The sequence below is a fragment of the Rhinolophus sinicus genome, linkage group LG10 (genome assembly GCF_036562045.2).
Source record: "Rhinolophus sinicus isolate RSC01 linkage group LG10, ASM3656204v1, whole genome shotgun sequence".
NCBI classification, from domain to species: Eukaryota; Metazoa; Chordata; class Mammalia; order Chiroptera; family Rhinolophidae; genus Rhinolophus; species Rhinolophus sinicus.
The window spans coordinates 58,806,940-58,824,266 of NC_133759.1; the positions used below are offsets into that span (position 1 = coordinate 58,806,940).

Genomic DNA, 17,327 nt, shown 5'->3' on the forward strand with positions numbered 1-17,327 from the left:
AACGTGGCTGCTGTGACATAAATGAGCGCTTGCTTCTGTTGCAACAGAACCAGGAGGAAATACAAGTCTGGTTCCTGATCTCTTTCCAGAGGGCCAGAATATACCCTGTAGAAAACAAATCATGTTGGCAAGGATCAGGGGACAACCAATCTCAGGCCCACTGTGTGAGGTGATCAGTCAGGACTAGTCACAAATACATATCCAGAAGCAAGACATTTCAGAAAAGTGGAAAATATTTCTCAGTGTGAGGTGCTGGGAGTTCGGGAGAGCAAAGGTCACGGATGAAGGCAGGAGAAAGAAGGAACTCGTTAACATCTCAAGATTTAGAATAAATACCTCACGTCTTTGAGATCCTTAGCTACTTCATTGAATTGTGGGTATGTTGAGGTATGTTTTAACATGATCAGTGGAGCTGTTATTCCTGACAAGTATAAATAATCACATATTCATTCATTCATTCATTCATTCATTCAATACCTATTCATTCATGAATACCTAGCAGGAGTCAGGTATTATGTTAAATGCTGGGGATATAGCTGTCAACATGTAGACATGGCCTTAGCTTTACGGATCTTATATTCTAGTGGAAAAGAGAAAGCAGCAAAAATAAACAAACAAATAAACAAATCAATTACGTGTGATAACCACAACAGAGGCTCTGAAGAAATAGGGTGAAATAGAGATTACACGGAGGTGTTGGGGGACGACGGTAGGTAAGCGATCACTGAAGCCTTCTCTGAGGGAGACCTGAATGAGACTGAGCAGACCAAGGGAAGAGCTGGGAATACAGCATGCCACGCAGAGGGGACAGGAGGTGCAAAGGCCCTGAGACAGAAAGGGCTTGGAGCACTAAAGGTACTTTAGAAAAAAAAGCCAGGGGCTAAAGCATAGGGAGAGGAGTGAGAGGAGTGGCCACAAGCCACATTTTGCACACAGGTGTTAAAATCTTAATGGTTATTAAAAACACAATCTGATTTACATTTAAGAGTATCAGTCTAGCTGCACACATGTAACACAATGTATAAACACAGCCTTTATTCCAAAGATGCTAGCATTTGAAGAAATCAGACAGCATTTTGAATGTATTTCCAAACATTTAAATAAAAATGATCTTTAAAAAGTAGACATTTTAAAAAGCCCCGAATAGCCACCTGAAGACCAGTAAGTTAAACAACGGATTGAGTTTTAAAAAAACAAAACCAAAGAACAAAATAAATCTACGTACCTCCTCGCTGCACCAGCAATGTGACCTCACTTCCCTTTGGACATTCGATCAGCATATCCACGACCTGGTTGTGAGTCAGAGCCTGCACGTTCTTCTTATTCACTTCCACTATGAGATCTCCTTCTTTCAGGCCTCGGCACCTTGGACTGTCAACAATCTGTTTCACTCTTTGGCCACCACCGCCAGGACTGTCCGCAATAGTAAAACCAAAGCCCATTGGCCCTTTGACTATATGAACAGTTATGAGTTCCGGCTGAGTGGCTATGGAGGAAGCCAAAGAGACAGTATCATTGGGGTAACCATGGGAACCGTTTGAAGCCACATCAGCAGGGCTGCTTGGCCTGGCGTCCTTCATGCCATTCACTTTGCCTGTTTTACTACTGTGACTAGCTGGTGAATCGTAGGTCTCTTGCCCATTCACGATAATTGGTTCTTTATCCAAAATGGCCACCGAGGTCACCAAACTCGTATTGGGGTCATCTGGGTCAAAAGGCAGTGGATAACCTCGGCAGAGTTCAAGGTCCACGCTGGCACCAATGGGAATGGACTGGAAGATTTTCACAACTTGCGCATGTGTGTGTCCCAAAACACAGGTGTCGTTCACGCTGACAATTACATCTCCTGCAAAAGGTAAGAGTTTGGGAGTTAAAAGAAAAACAACAGTACCCAGAAAATTATATCAATATTGTTTTATAAAATCCTACCAATAGGAAGCTGAACTGAAACTGGATTTGGGGGTGGTCCCATAGGGCACAAAAAGACTGTTTCTATTACTTATTTTAAATGCTAATAAGGCATTCTTTTAGCATCTAATGTCTTCCCTGCCAGTGAGAATATAATGAGAATTGAAAGCACGTTGGAACTTTTTTCCAAAAAAAATTCTCACTGCGGAATTCCAAGTTCAGAATTCATTTACTCAAACAGATCCACATTTTTAGTAAAGGACTGCTTTACTATACTCAATAGCACCCTAACAGCTCCCCCAAAGTTAAATGGCTTCAAAGGCTTTCATCTGTACCAGGCCATGCATTTATGTTGTGGAGGAATCCTGCTCATTCGTAAAGTTTTTAAAGAACTTTCTTGAATTCATGAAATCATGCTGTTGCTTGGTTGTGTTCGGGTGCCAGGGTAGAATTCTTTCCCACCACACAGGAAATGCCACTGGACCATGTAGCATCTCTACCTGTTTCCATCTTGCCGTCCAATGCAGCAGGACCGTCTAGGACCAAGCTCTTGATCTGCAGAAACTCGTCGGGTTCATCCCCTCCAACGACTGTGAAGCCAAAGCCACGACTGCTTTTCCGCAGCTTCGTGTGAATAAACTTGCCTTTCAACTCAGAAGGGTTTCGTGTAAAAAAGGGTTTGCCTAGATTAAAACAAGAAAAATATAGGAATGTTATCACAAGTGAAAAGGTGATTTAAGTAAGAAATTATGCAACTTATAGAGAACTCTCCAAGCTCCTGCGTTGGGGCATTTTTGCACAAAGCTGTTTTAAGAAAGTCCTCTCTTGATTTCAGTAATAAGGGTGATCCCGGGCTCCTTTGTTTAAGGAGGGGGATATGGTACATATCGCATGTCAGCATGATCCAAAAGAAAATATAAGAGAAGAATGAAATTGATGTGCATCATCTGACATGCTCCCATGGTTTCAGTTCAGGTAATTGGCAGCAACTGAGCTGCCATCAGGTCCTTCCAGAAAATGGAGTGGGTCTTTCTGTCTTTGGTTTTGTTATACTTTATATTTTGCAATCCTGCCTCTAATGTGTCGCCTTGGGCTTGGCTTCCATTTGTAAAACCAACTCAACAAAATTTTCAGCTGTTAATCAAACAGAAAACTCATTCTGAAAACACATAGATAATACTAAGAAACATATTATAAATAGTCACAAAAACTAATTTGATAAAAGTGTAGAATCACTGCTTTCAAAATGAAGAGGTTTTACAGCAGTACCTCGGTTTTCGAACATCTCAGTTGACGAACATTTTGGTTTATGAACGCCGTAAATTTGATGGATCTATGGTATCATTAGATAGTAAAATTCATGCTAAATTTGCAATTTTAGGGATTGATTTTAAAGATCTGGAATGGATTAATCCATTACTTTCTATGGCGAAACCATGCCTCTGTTTTCGAACGTTTCAGAACTTGAACAGTCTTCCGGAATGGATTATGTTCGAAAACATAGATACCACTGTACTTTGAATTGAATTCTGAATTCAACTGATTTTTCCTGTTAATTTCCATCTTTTAATAATTTCTTAAATAGCTTGGACATGTCCACTGCTAAAATTTATTGTTTTAAAAATACTTTAGAACATGTGGCTTAGAATATTAAACACACACACACACACACACAAATATAGAAACCTAAATGAAATAGTTACTAACAAGAGCCATATAGCTCCAAATTCAGTTGTCTTATTTAAAAAATATGTATATGTGGCTAAATAACTTCCAAAAATGCTACCTAATGTTTTATTGAATTTTCTTGGTAATATTCATAAATAACATTCTATACAGAAACCAAAAACCTTATTTTCATTGTAATGGAGTTCACTGTAATGGAGAAACTCACTGAAATTTCTCTGGTTATCTCAAATAGTAGACATAATTCAATGCTTAGACTCTTCAACTCTCCTAATTAATCATACTTCCTATCTCCTGTCCTTGCCACAGCTTTCATTTGTGCCCTATTTCTTTTCTATCAAAAATATTAAAAAACAAAACAAATGAACAAAAAACAAACAGGAGAAAAAGTCCCTATAACCCCAAACTAGAACCTGGCACCCAGGAAGGAAAAGTTATTTTTGGTTAGCTATATTCTAAAACACCTTTTTAAAAAGGTCTCTGGGCACACATACAATTTCTAATTGCGTATTTCAAAAGTTTCTGACTCCTAAAAAGGCTCTTTTAAATTGCCTCGAGTCATAGGTCTGCTCACCAACCTCCCCCTCTCCAGTGCAATCTCAAGGCTGGTTGGAAGCTTGACAAACTGCAGCCTTGTCACCATGGCTAAAGAAAGTAAAACCGTAGCAGGGTTCACCATGTAAGGTCATCTGCCAACGCACCGGGAAGGTGATGCCAGCTGCAGTCAGGGCTTGTGGGGAGACAACGGCCATGGCAATTATCAGATGCAAAAGTGAGGACAAATGAGATAAAACACCCAGATTTTACTTTGAGGTGTATGTCAATAGCCTACATTCTTGAAGCAGAGGCTGCTAGGGAGTTCGGAGAGCTTGAAGGGAAACACATTGCACTTATGTAGAGGTACCAACAGCCGTTACCTTCTCAGTGAGGTTTTCCCTAACCACTGCATTAAAAATTGCAATCCTCCAACATCCTGCTTTCCTGCTTTATTTTTGCCTTTAGCATTTATTACACCAACACAATTTACCTCTCACTTGTTGGTTTGGTGTGTTTTCTCACTCCCCTCCACCCCCTTGCATGAGGGCACTGCACGTGCACATACATAAAACTACTGGAATGTCAACTCCATGAGGATTTCTGCTTGTATATCCAGTGTGTTGAATACCACCCGTTTCATTTTATGTGCTCCAAAAATATGTGTTGAGTGAATTAATGAATGAATGCACAACAGAACACAGAAATGAGATTTAATATGTCTTTGAGAAGGCTGAAAGAGGTGGGTGGGTGCTTAAGCTTTTCACCCTCATTATAGGCAGTTAGAAAACATGAACATGTGTCTGGGAGTTTATCTGAATGAATTTTTAAAAAACCATTAGCATATTTTGAGCTTAGAATGCTTTCAACTTAATACAGACATGAGCAGAGCTTTGAAATTACACCACTGACGTCCTGTTGCAACACTTAACTGGGGAGCAAAGATCAGAGGGTTTCACATTTAGGCACATTTTATGATGTTTTAAGTATGGGTGGGGCATCAGTTAATGCAGCTTTGGAAAAGAAATGCTTTCCTACCCGTAAGCAGTGAAATTTGGAGCTCTCTGCTGCAGCCCTGTGCACGTAACTTCCTAAGAGATCTTAGTCTGCTGACTAGTTGCCGGCTGTAAGATCTGATTCTGTATGAGAATCACCTGCGCAACTTTGTAAAAATGTGCTCATTTTTAGGGCCTGCCCTAGATTTACCAAATCAGGACCTCTTGGGTCTGGGCCCTCAAATCTGCGTTTGAATAATCCGGAGGTGCCTGCTTCCCTGCAGACTGGTACTGTTCTGGGCATGACTGTGTGAAACCGTAGACCAGTGCTGTCCAATGGTACTTTCTGAGGCAAAGTTATAACTGTTTGAAAGGCAAGGATCAGCATGGAGACTATACAGTAGAAAGGTTGTAAGAATCATGAATGGTTTCCAGGGAGAGTTCAGTGAGCCTCTCCCAAATCTCAAACCACTACAGGACCGAAGAGGGTCAAAGAAGAAAAGAAAACACCAATAAAAAGGCCTAGAAAAAGAAGGAATCTGAGATGAAGCTTCTAACACAGATACCACCATCTGGCCCCTTCCCTCAGTTGCAGCACTAAGCATTTGGCACTCAGAACCTGAACCTTTAAAGCTTTAATTTATTCAATCTCTAAGACAATCCTTTAAGGAAGCTGGTCTGCTTATCATGTATGTATGTACGTGCATATGTTATGTGCACATACATAACTGTTTCACTCAATGAATTTCAGTCGAAACTACAGATCAAAGGGATTCTGCCATTTGGAGGATCTTATAGTGAAAAAAACCCAGTCTCCTGACTCTGTGGGATCTAAAGTCTAAACAGGAAACTTGTCAAATAGCTGAACACACATAAATACTAATTATAAACTGTTAAAGTCTATAAATGAAAAGAATAAGATGGGAAGAGTAACTCTAACAGAGGAACCCAGCAATAACCAGAGATGAGAGGGAGTTAGCAAAGCAAACAGTGGGAGGGAAAGACAGCTGCAAACAGAGGGAACAGCCTATGCAAAGGCGCAGACATGTCCAAGTTTTTCTAGCTAAGGAACTGAAAAGTTAGTGTAGCTAAGGTATCAAAGGACAGGGAAATAAGACAACACAAGGCTGCAGAGGGAACTTTATATTTAAGAAATACAGAGGAAGCCACAATCATGTTATTTCCTACTCTGTTCTATCTTTAACAAAGCCATTATCACCATAAAAAAGTATATCCAAGCCAGCAGAATTTACATAAATTGATATTAATACTAATCTCATGCCAATATCAGTTGGCAGGGAAACTTTTTCTTATGAAAATTATAATGGAGGAATCAAATTAGAGAAAATAAGTATTCTATTTATCTTTTTACACCTAACACAACTATATCTCTTTGAAAATGGAGAGAGCACAAATTTTATAGTCATTTTAATAGTTCTGTGCCACATTCCCTAAGTCTATCAAATATGGTGTTTGCTCTATTTTTCTTATTTAAAAGAAAAAAACTAAACAAATTAAAAAAAAAACAAAAAACACCAAAACCTCTTCTATCATTTAAGAGTAATGAGGCCTGAAAGTAGCAAGATTTGGGAGCTTTCAATTTTCAAAATGGACCTCTCTGGGGGGTTCATAACTATTTGACTATAAATAAGTGAGACCCAGTGAAACACTGTACAACATGCATAAAGGCCAAAACTGCAGCAAGAATCTGGAGATGAGAATTTGAAACAGTAATAGCAAATCATTTTACATTTACAGGAAAATGTTAGTTAAAAGCAAATATGTTGACTGGAATCTTGAAACAGCCAATGCTGAGTTTTCAATTTATCTTATTTAACACAATACTTTCTGTGGTCTCTAGATCAGTGGTTCACACCTCTGGGATCATTTTGCCCCAGCAGGGAGTTTTTTGACTGTCACAACAGGGGGAGGGATTTTACTGGCACCAGCTGGGCAGAGGCCAGGATGCTGCTGGTCATCCACTGTGTACAGGACGGCTGCCACAACAGAACGGGATCTCGCCAAAAATGTTCATTGTGCCAAGGTTGATAAACCCAGGCTTAATTGATCCTTAATGACAAGTAGTCATTACCTTTAGAGCATTACAAATAGTTTTAGAACTTCATACAGAAAAGTTTCTAATGTTTTTGACAATTCTGATTAACAATATATTTAGAATTTCAATTATTGAGGTTTTTATTATCAAGGCAATAAGTTGGGAGTTACAAGATTCCACTCCTTTAAATATTTTTTTATTTTTCAATTACAGTTGACATGCAATATTATATTAGTTTTAAGTGCACAACATAGTGATTAGACATTTATACAACTTATGAGGCTATCACCTGATAAATCTAGTACCATCTGATACCAGTCATACACAGTCATTACAACATCATTGACTATATTCCCTGTGCTGTACTTTACATCCCCAAGACTGTTTGTAACAACCAGTTTGTACTTAATCTCTTCACTTTTTCATCCTGTCCCTGCCATGCCCCTCCCCTCTGACAACCATCAAAATGTTCTCTGTATCTACGGTATGAGTTTCTGTTTTGTTTGTTCATTTATTTTGTTCTTCAGATTCCACATATAAGTGGAATCACATGACATTTGTCTTTCTCTGAATTACTCCACTCACAGCAAAATTCTCTAGGTCCACCTAAGGTGTTGCAGAGGGAAGATTTCATTTCTTTTTTATGGCTGAGTAATATTCCATTGTATAGTTGTACTATTTCTTTATCAATATTCCACTTTTTAAAGTGGAAAATTAGAGTTCTGAGCTAAAACTATGATGTCACTGGAAAAACGCTTTACCCTGAAGTGGAGCTTCTCTGGCCGGCTCTGGGTTGCTTGAGGGGTGGTTTGGAACAACAGGAGGCACAAGCGATGAATGGTCTTCTGTCCATTCTACAAGAAAGAGAAGCAATTGTTTACTGGTTTTCCCTTCAAATGGCTGGTCAAATTCCTTAAGAGTCACCTTCTTCTTCATTATAATACTGCCCAAAACAAAACCAGGAGCAGAGAACTTAAAAAGAATTTGGTATTTGAGCCCACTTTATGTTTAGGATATCTCTCTTTTCTAAGATCTTTGGAGAAAGAAGTATTGTGATATAACCAATAAATCTCCAGTTATCTCTGGCTGGAGAGTCCAAAGTGAGACCAAGTGGAAAACACCAGGAAAGACAGAGTCAACTAAAGCTAGCCCAATAAGGGAGACATTTCTCAAATGCCACTGAGACACACGGGGCTGCTCCGCCTGCTTGTCTGTGATGGTGATGGTGAATCTCAGTAGTTTGCTAAGCTCCTATCATCTTTGAACCCAAACGGGACCATGACCAATGCTCCTGGGTCCTACTATAGGCCTGTTCCCCTTGGAGGCCCAGAAATAACTCACAGTGAGTGGCTCTGACATGTACCGTAGAGTTCTTTCCAGCTCAGGTAACACAGTCAACTGCACACTCATATGAAACTGTACACTCCCGTTCCCCAACTGCACTAACACCACCCAGTTTCACCAGCTCAGAAAGAATATGAAAGGACAATTTTTAAAATTGAACAGAGATTAAGGTAGAAAGGAGAACTTCTAAATAGGTGAATTCTTCCCCCCCCCCAGCTCCATCCCTCCCTCAAATATAGTCTATGGCAGTGGTTGGCAAATAAATTACGGCCAAAAGGCCAAACTGGGCCCAATACCTGTTTGTATACAGCATGTGAGCTAAAAATGGCTTTTAGACTCTTAAATGGTTGAAACAAATGAAAAAAATATTTCATGACACATGAAAATTACATGAAGTTTACACTTCAGTGTCCATATCTGATGTTGTATCGAACACACCCACGCCCACTGTTCACATACTGTCTAGAGCTGCTTTCACATGACAAGGGAAGAGATAAGTAGCTGTAATAGAGACTGTGTAAACCACAAAGCCCCCAAGTTTACTATCTGCCCATTTGTAGAAAACGTTTGCCTTCTAAGACCTTTAGGGAAAGAAAAATAGTGATACAACCAACTTTGAAATATGTGCAAGAAATCTATACAAGTGAGAGAAACAGGTCACAAAACATATATGTAACTTCGATTTTTGTTAAAATAAGCACATTTGTACATTTCTAGAAAATGTCTGCTCAGTGATTATCGCTGAGAATGGGTTGGGAGTGCACAGGGGAGAACTGAATGTTCTACTCTCCTGAATTGTTCTTATTTTTACAAAAAGCATGAATTAACTTGTAATTTTTTACAGAGCACTCAAGTTATCATTTTTTCTGTGATGCTTACAGGTAAATACTCCTAAAATTAAAAGTCAGTTTCACACCCGATAACTCTTCTTCAAGTCCTAAAAGTGGTGTGCAAATGCTGCTGGGGCCAGGGAATTCTTTCACCACCAGAAAGTTCTCCACTCTAAAGACAGTTCCTTTCTAAATTACAGTGAAGATTTTGGTGCCTTTGAATTGGGCCCCCACTTGAGCTGTCTGGGTCCCAGGGCAGGGAACTCTAGTTGCTCTGCACTGGGCCCCCAGGACATCACATCCTCAGACGGCAAAATGACGGGATCACCCAAGCCGATTCTGACCACACGGGGGTGTCAGTGCCCAGGCTTCACCCTGCGCTGCTCTGCCCATAGAGGGAGATGAAGCCCACCTTCTGGCTGCTGGGGCTGCGGCTGCTGGGGCTGCGGCGGCTGCTGCTGCTGCTGCTGCTGCTGTTGCTCAAGCTGCTTCTTCCGTTTGGCTTCTAGAACTGGGTTCTCATACTGTGTCTTCCTGTTGATGTGGCTGGAGCAGAAGGCACACAGTATGGTTAGGAAACATTTCATCCCACAAGCAAAATGCCCATCAGGCCAAGTACCACGGTTAGAACTGAGCAAAGCAGGTGGTCTGAGATGTTGACCATCTTGTGACAAAATGTACAGTTAGGAAGAAGAAATAAAAATGAATGATTGATTTCCAATACTGACTGCTCAATGTACCAAGCATTGCACTGTGACTTTTACATGCTTGTTATTTTAAAATCTACAATAAATGCCAGGAGTTAGGTCCTATTTTTATTTATATTTATGGGCTAAAAAAAGTAAATTTCTGAGCAGTTAAGTAATAACTCACCTAACATAATATAGCTAGCAAACAGTAAAGAGGCATGCAAGCTCAGGTCTGTCTGCTTTCAAATCCCAGGGTGCCCAAATGTTTAAGGAATCACCTGACAGGGCAAGTTGCTTTAATTCAACAAGAAACAGATTATAGAATTGTTAAAAAATGAGATTACAGTGGAAATGTGCTGTTGTCTCTAACATATAATGCTAAAACTGCTGTATAATAGATATAAACTCTATGGTAGAGTTCACTGAAGCTTAAACATTCACCCCAATGGTAAAGTTAAAGAAGGAATCTACCAATATCTGTCAACTATTCTGATCAACAGACATGGAGTTAGGATTAAAAGTATAAGCCTTGGGCAAAAGGACTCCAAATGCAACTAAGCTAAGCAAATACGACATGCTCAAAATGACAAAGACCCAGATACTTCAGGTGGCTCCAAAACTCAAGGCCACGGCAAAACAAACACATCCTCCTCCGCCCCACCCCACACACGTACATGCACATACATACATAGGAACACATATAGAGTTTTTGGTCACGGCCTTATTTATTGTGCGTGTATGTACATACACACGTTATATAAACAGCCATAAACATAATAGTATTTTTTTCTTTCTTCATCAAAATCATACTTCACCAGAAGTTTGGGATCATACCTATTGTGATTATTTACAATCAAAATGCTTTTTAAAGCCAGGCTTTATTTTCTAAAGGCAAGCTCGTCAAATAGGTGGATAGTCTGATTCCCCTTGATTCCTATTGCAGGATTACTAGTGTATTTCCTAATTCTGTGGGCAATTTCATGCTAAGGAATAGTCTAATGTGAAAGGCACCTGGGTCTGTAAAAACAAAGGGAGAACTGTATAGCAAGGTAACAGCAGGGCCCTCAAACCAAGTTTCTTCACCCATTAAAGCTGCCCTTACCTGTACCTTTTCTCTTAACACACACATTAGCTGAGGGAGAACTCAACATGAGCCCCAAATAGGCAAGAACCCCACTGTTCATCTGCAAGAAAGATGATCTGAGGGGCAAACAAAGGAATTTTATTTTGTGAAGGTCAGAGAAACCACTGAGCTGACCTCCCTGATGCTCCCCCTCACTCATCCTTCTTGCTACATAAAGAGGTGGCAATGTGACACTTGCTATATTGAACTTGTAACTTTTTACAATAAGACACTGAGCATTTTACGACCTGGCAGTTTTCATCATATGTTCTTATCACGAGGGTCTCTATTATACAGATCACTTCTCATTGCCAGCAGTGTGAGGGACAGAACCCTTGGCTGTGATCTTCACTGTGGCAGCTAGAATTATGACAGAACATTTATATGACATTTGTTTCCTTCGAAGGATCTTTTATTAATTATTCCGCATCTTTTTCAGAGGAAATGATACGAGGCATATTTATTCAATGTTTAATTGCTTGAGTTTTTAAAAAAAATTTTAAAAAGGACAAAATGTATGTCCAATGCTAAAATAAGATACACAGTAAAGAGGACGATAAGGGTTTGAGACACTTAAAAATGGAAATCAAGAGCCAAGTGTATAGTCCCCAGGCAAGGGAGAGACACAGACATACAAGATCTTGCAGGTTAGGCTAGTTCTCAATTTCTTTCTTAATCTTGGCAACATTTCATGCGTTATCAAGATTTGTCTGACCTTTTTAGAAAGTCTGAATGAATAAATGATTATGAAGAAGTTCAGACCTGGGCAGGGCAAAAAGAAGGCAAAAACGTCCTCCTCTTGAAGAGAGCGCCTACTCATTTGGTCGATTGAATCCTTGTTTTTCTCATTCATTCATTCATTCATTCATTCATTCATTCATTCTACTACTACTTACCAAGTACCTGCCATTCACCAGGACTAGGTTGGGCCTTGATAGTACAGTAGTAAACAAAAGACGCAGCTCTAGCCCTCATGTATTTTATAATTTGCTGTCTTCAGATTCTCTGAATATTTTCTCATGCATTAAAATATACATATATATTTTCATTATAAAATTGTTCTTATTATTTAATTTATACCTTATAATGATGGTGAACGCTGTTCAGCATAAATGCACATAATTACGTAGGATACAAACAAAAGTGTGGATTAACAGGCACTTACTCTACATAGTAGACACCATAGACAGGGTCTTCAATCTTTTCCCAACCAGCAGGCAGTTCTGAAAAATAGAAGAACACTTAGAACAAGAAGAGCATATGCTTAAAGAACCTAGGGATTGTCAACAAGTTAGGCTAAAAGAGAAAGACTCATAAAAATGCCTTAAATCCAATTAAAACTGTGTGTCCTAAAAGAAAAGCAAGCATTATTTTTCTTTTATCAGTGTATTTTTCTACATGATGAACAATTCTTTACTGATATGTTACACAAGCAAATGAAACTAATAAAATACATTCCCGGGTGTGTTCATTCTAAATCAACTATTAAATTCGATTTTAATAAAAATATAGTTAAAATTTGCCTTTGAACGCCTAGCTCCTATCTTAAATATTTATAGTTTTCTCATTTTGCTTCTAGACTAACATCACAAAAGCAAAATAGGATAAAAATTAATGCTTCTTTTCATTTTCAATACAATAGTGCTGTTGTTGCTCTTCCTGGAATAAAATAAAATTTACATCTTATTTTCTCCCTGTTCCTAATTAAAATGCTACTGAGTAAGTAAAAATGCCCAGATGGACTTGGGTTTTCAAATTACATGCATCTATCACTCAACTGCTATGTGTGGGCGTGCCTATCCTACTTCACCAGCGTTTACCTATGAAAACAGAAAGACAGGTCTTACTCTCCAAGAACTCACTAGATTTTATTCCTTTAAATGTGGTGGTAAAATGGCATTGGGGGGCGTATGTGCCTTTCTGAAAACTCAACTGTGCTCTACTGGACTTGACTTTGTAAGGCTTCATATCAAAGGTTTGAACTTTACTAACAAGGTTACAGTGAGTTCTGTTACAGCAAGAATCTATTGTGAAAAAGCCTATCGCACCAGATAATTTGACATGGTGAAAGAAGCAATGACCCTGTTTCCCCAAAAATAAGACCTAGCTGGACAATGAGCTCTAGTGCATCTTTTGGAGCAAAAAGTAATATAAGACCTGGTATTATATTGTATTATATTATATTATATTATATTATTATTATACCAGGTCTTATAGTAAAATAAGACCTGGTCTTATATTAATTTTTGCTCCAAAAGATGCATTATAGCTGATTGTCTGACTATTTTTGGGGAAACACGGTAGGTTGTGTTTTGTGTCATTAAACAATTCTGTCAGGCAGAGAATAATCACTCAATTTGAAAGCCACCCAGATATAGACATAAGTAAAGCAAGCTCGTATAATACAGTGCTCCAAAGCAACTCATTATGTGTAGAAACAGCTATTAAGATCAACCTGAATGGAATATTACAAACGCTTGAGATATCACTTATTTTGAAATACTAGATTTTTTTTTTAAATTCCAGAAATCATGTGGTCACTACTTTCAAATAGTGACCATTTCATCAGTGCACGGGGCTTACAAATGCCACAAACAGTTCCATACTAAAACGGAGTCATGCACGTGCACCCAAACATACACAGGCTAATTGCTTAAAGTTTATGTTTTGCTCAAATTTGGCTGCACATCAAGGCACATTAATTTCATGGTTTTTGCTCCATGTTATATGTTTGCAAACAAAAAGACAAGGTTTTCCCCTTTTTTCTAATTATTTCTTTTATTTTAAACAGCAGGTTTGAAAGAAGTTTTTGAATTCTGGGAGACATAAGCTACTAAATAAAATGCAAGACAGGTCCCATTTGCAGATGTTGATACAACCTGGCCTTTTTATATGCAGTCTCGCAGACTAATGCAAATCAAATGACAGGGAAATGGTTTCCCCTTACAAAGCTGGAAATTACCATTTAAATTAAAACGAACCAAGAAAATATTTCCAAAGAGTTGGGAAAGCGAAGATTAAAAAAATGCAAATTGGTGCACAGTTGTATATTTGTTCTGGCATGGCAGCAGAACCCGTGAGTGTGAGGGGATCGACCACATTATGTTTAATGAACCAAGCCTGTTTTCAAAACCTGCAACCTTAAATATTTGGCTCTATTTAGATAAAATAGGAAAAACATTAAGAATTCACTTCATTCCATTATTAATTTGCGAAACATTTATTGAGTGCTGACTGCCTGACAGTGTGCTAGGCACCAGGACAAACGGATAATTACAAGAGCACCGTCTGAGCAGACAATTCAAACGCCACACAGTAAGTGCTCCGATGGAGATCTGAGAAGGGTATAAGAAGCCACTTCTGACTTTGCCCTGTCACCCAGTCAGAGAACGAGGTCGTTTAACTAGTATTTCTGCACATTTGGAAATGTAAACACATCTGGTACCGATTAGCAAACTCCAAAAATTTTCTAGTTTTTCATCCTAAAACTCATTTAAAATTGAAAAGACAGATATCTTACTTCCAAAGTGGTGATTAATTTTACAGGAATTAGTCTCCTAATGCTTAAAATAGAAATGGGTCATCCATTTAAAAAAGGAAGCTGTTTGTCCTCGAATTTGCCATTTGGTTCTAAAAAACTGAAAATGGAAGAAAATGTTGAAGCTCAGAAAAAGATGACGTTACATTTTTTTTTTTTTTTAACTAAACACTCTGAAGATGCCTGAAGAACCATACTCCTCTCCCACCTCGTTTAACAACTGCTGGACATCAAACCAGACTGTACAACCTGTCAGAGATCTCAGGCAGCTAAGACCCTTATGGGGAAGCCCAGACCTGAGACTGAACCACCTCTTAAGTCGGGAGTTGGGCTAGTTACTTAACATCTTGGAACAACATCTATATCTTCGATTTACCTCAAAGATCGACTGCAGATTAAATGAGGATGCTTGTAAAACATTTTGCACAGCACCTGGCTGGCACACAGGCTCCAAAAATGGCAACTGTTCTAGGAAAGCAGAAAAGGAATGGGACAGATTTGTATGGTCTATCTGCTTGCTATTCCTGCCTCTGAAAACCTCATGCTGTACTGATTTTTACCACAGAAGCAAATATGAAGCAGTCAGATGTTCTAAGTTCTTTTCAAAAGGGATTTGTCAGCACACAGATTGAAAGTCATGTTCATAATCAGAGATAAATTTCAAAGCTGTGACTTAGTTTTGGTTGGGAGGAAACCTTATTTCCTCATCTCTACCTCTCGTAGTTGGTTTCAGCACACAAATACCTTGTAATTCCTAAGGAAGGTACTGTGAATGCTTTTCAATTCTGCGGAGATGTCTACAGAGGATGTGAGGAATTCTGCAAACCCAAAGTGCATAATGGAGCTACTGACCCAGCTCAAATAACAGAATTCAGAAATGACAACTCTATAATCAAATGATCTGGGTCTAACACTCCTGCCAACAGCCCCCACCTCTCAGAGGCAGATTATAGAGAGGGTTTCCCTGTCACATCTGGAATTGTATTATTGTTCTCTGAAAACCTGACAGTTGCTGTTGTTTGAAATTAAGACCCTCTTATTAAGAAAACGGGCAATGAGCTGGTCAATAGAATCTGGAGTGAATGCAAAAGAAAAGTCAATGTGTGTGTGTGTGTGCGTTCATATGCACGTACACCACTCTTTACACAGTGGACACGTGCAAACAAAAACCAGAGTCTATCTCTACTACACCCACAGGGACACATTTAGGTCATTTCTACAGTGTACGTGTTTCTCTCCTGTCTCATATTAAAGGTAAAAAGTACCACAAACAAGTACTGAAAAGTCCAACAAGAGGGAATTAGGAAATAAAGAAGAAAACTGGTAAAAACAACCATATGAGCTGATCACAGGGACAAATGTTAAGGCACAAACATGAAGTTTCCTTGACGAGCACCACGGGAGCTCCTCTTTCAGCCCCTCTTTACAGATAAGGAAAGGGAAGCTAAGAGAAGGTGAACGACTTGCCCAAGGCAATGAAGCCAGGAGGTGGGGGAGCGGGTAGGAGGCCAGGCCGCCCTGTCTGACACCAGAGACAGACAGCTCCTCCACTTCACCAAACCACCTCCCTGACTGTTGCCATGACCCTCATGAGAAGGGATGCTGTGCGCCATTATAACTTATTTTTTAGAGTCTAACAGCATAGGAAAGTTCCCACAATATTACAGTTACATGGGGAAAAAGAAAACAGACACTTGTTCCCTAAAAATTTCAACATTTCAACTTCTACAGAAGCAAATAAATCCGTGCCCCTGCACATGGCCGCATTATGTCCCCCAGCTGCCCTGGTCACTCACATGTTAGGCAGGTAGCAAGACTGGTTTCAACTGGTTCAGCAAACGATTAAGGCACTTATGTCTGCAAAACCTCCTTCGATCTTTTTCAATTACTTTATCTAATATCACTAGACTGATGCCTTTTTAAAAAATAAAATTAGTTTCCAATTGTTCTACTACACAGGCTAAATCTCACATCATCCCTACTGCAATGACCACAAAGAGACAACTTAGCGAACATGTTTAAAAATAGATCTATCAATAGTTATTGAGTATCGCTGGCATAGCCACCAATTACAATAGGATATGTTCCAAACATTAAGAAAAAAAGAGGTGAATTCTATCATAACTCTTTTGTTATATGATTATCTTTACCTATATAACAAAACCAAAATTGAATGAAAACAATAATCTGTATTAAATATTTATATTTCCAGTTCTTAAGACAATCTTAAAAATGCTAGGTTGATTCAATAATCTCAGTACAATTCCATTCATATTGATATTAAATAATTTTCTATTTAAAAAATGTACTATGGTCAATTTTCAATCATGTAGGCTTTCTGGTGCAATTCAGCCAAAACCTGTACTTTCCCATCTGTGGAGGCATCAGACGGAATGCAAACTATTATTAACATTGTTCAAAGTGGAACATAAAACATTAAACTTAGCAGGAGACATAATTCAATATATTCCAATAGCCAAGATAAAAGAGTTGGCATTATCTGCTAATGTAAATTATTTCTAAACTACAACAGCTAGTGTAGTCAAGACATGATTTACATTGATATATACACTCTAAGGAAAATGGTATATATGAACCCAGCATCTGGCTTTCAAGCCATTCAC

At 38.8% G+C, this 17,327-nt stretch overlaps 1 protein-coding gene across 19 annotated transcripts in view; it reads right to left on the reverse strand.

The window, feature by feature from the left end:
• Positions 1–17,327, reverse strand: part of MAGI1 (membrane associated guanylate kinase, WW and PDZ domain containing 1) — a 592,032-nt gene that overhangs the window by 69,669 nt on the left and 505,036 nt on the right. For all 19 annotated transcript variants that reach the window (XM_019757194.2, XM_074313244.1, XM_019757188.2 and 16 more), the window contains 5 exons: positions 12,331–12,388; positions 9,766–9,899; positions 7,941–8,033; positions 2,409–2,591; positions 1,226–1,846 (listed from right to left, as the gene is read on the reverse strand). In XM_019757194.2, coding sequence (XP_019612753.2) covers positions 1,226–1,846; positions 2,409–2,591; positions 7,941–8,033; positions 9,766–9,899; positions 12,331–12,388 — 1,089 coding nt within the window. The remainder of the gene's footprint in view (positions 1–1,225; positions 1,847–2,408; positions 2,592–7,940; positions 8,034–9,765; positions 9,900–12,330; positions 12,389–17,327) is intronic.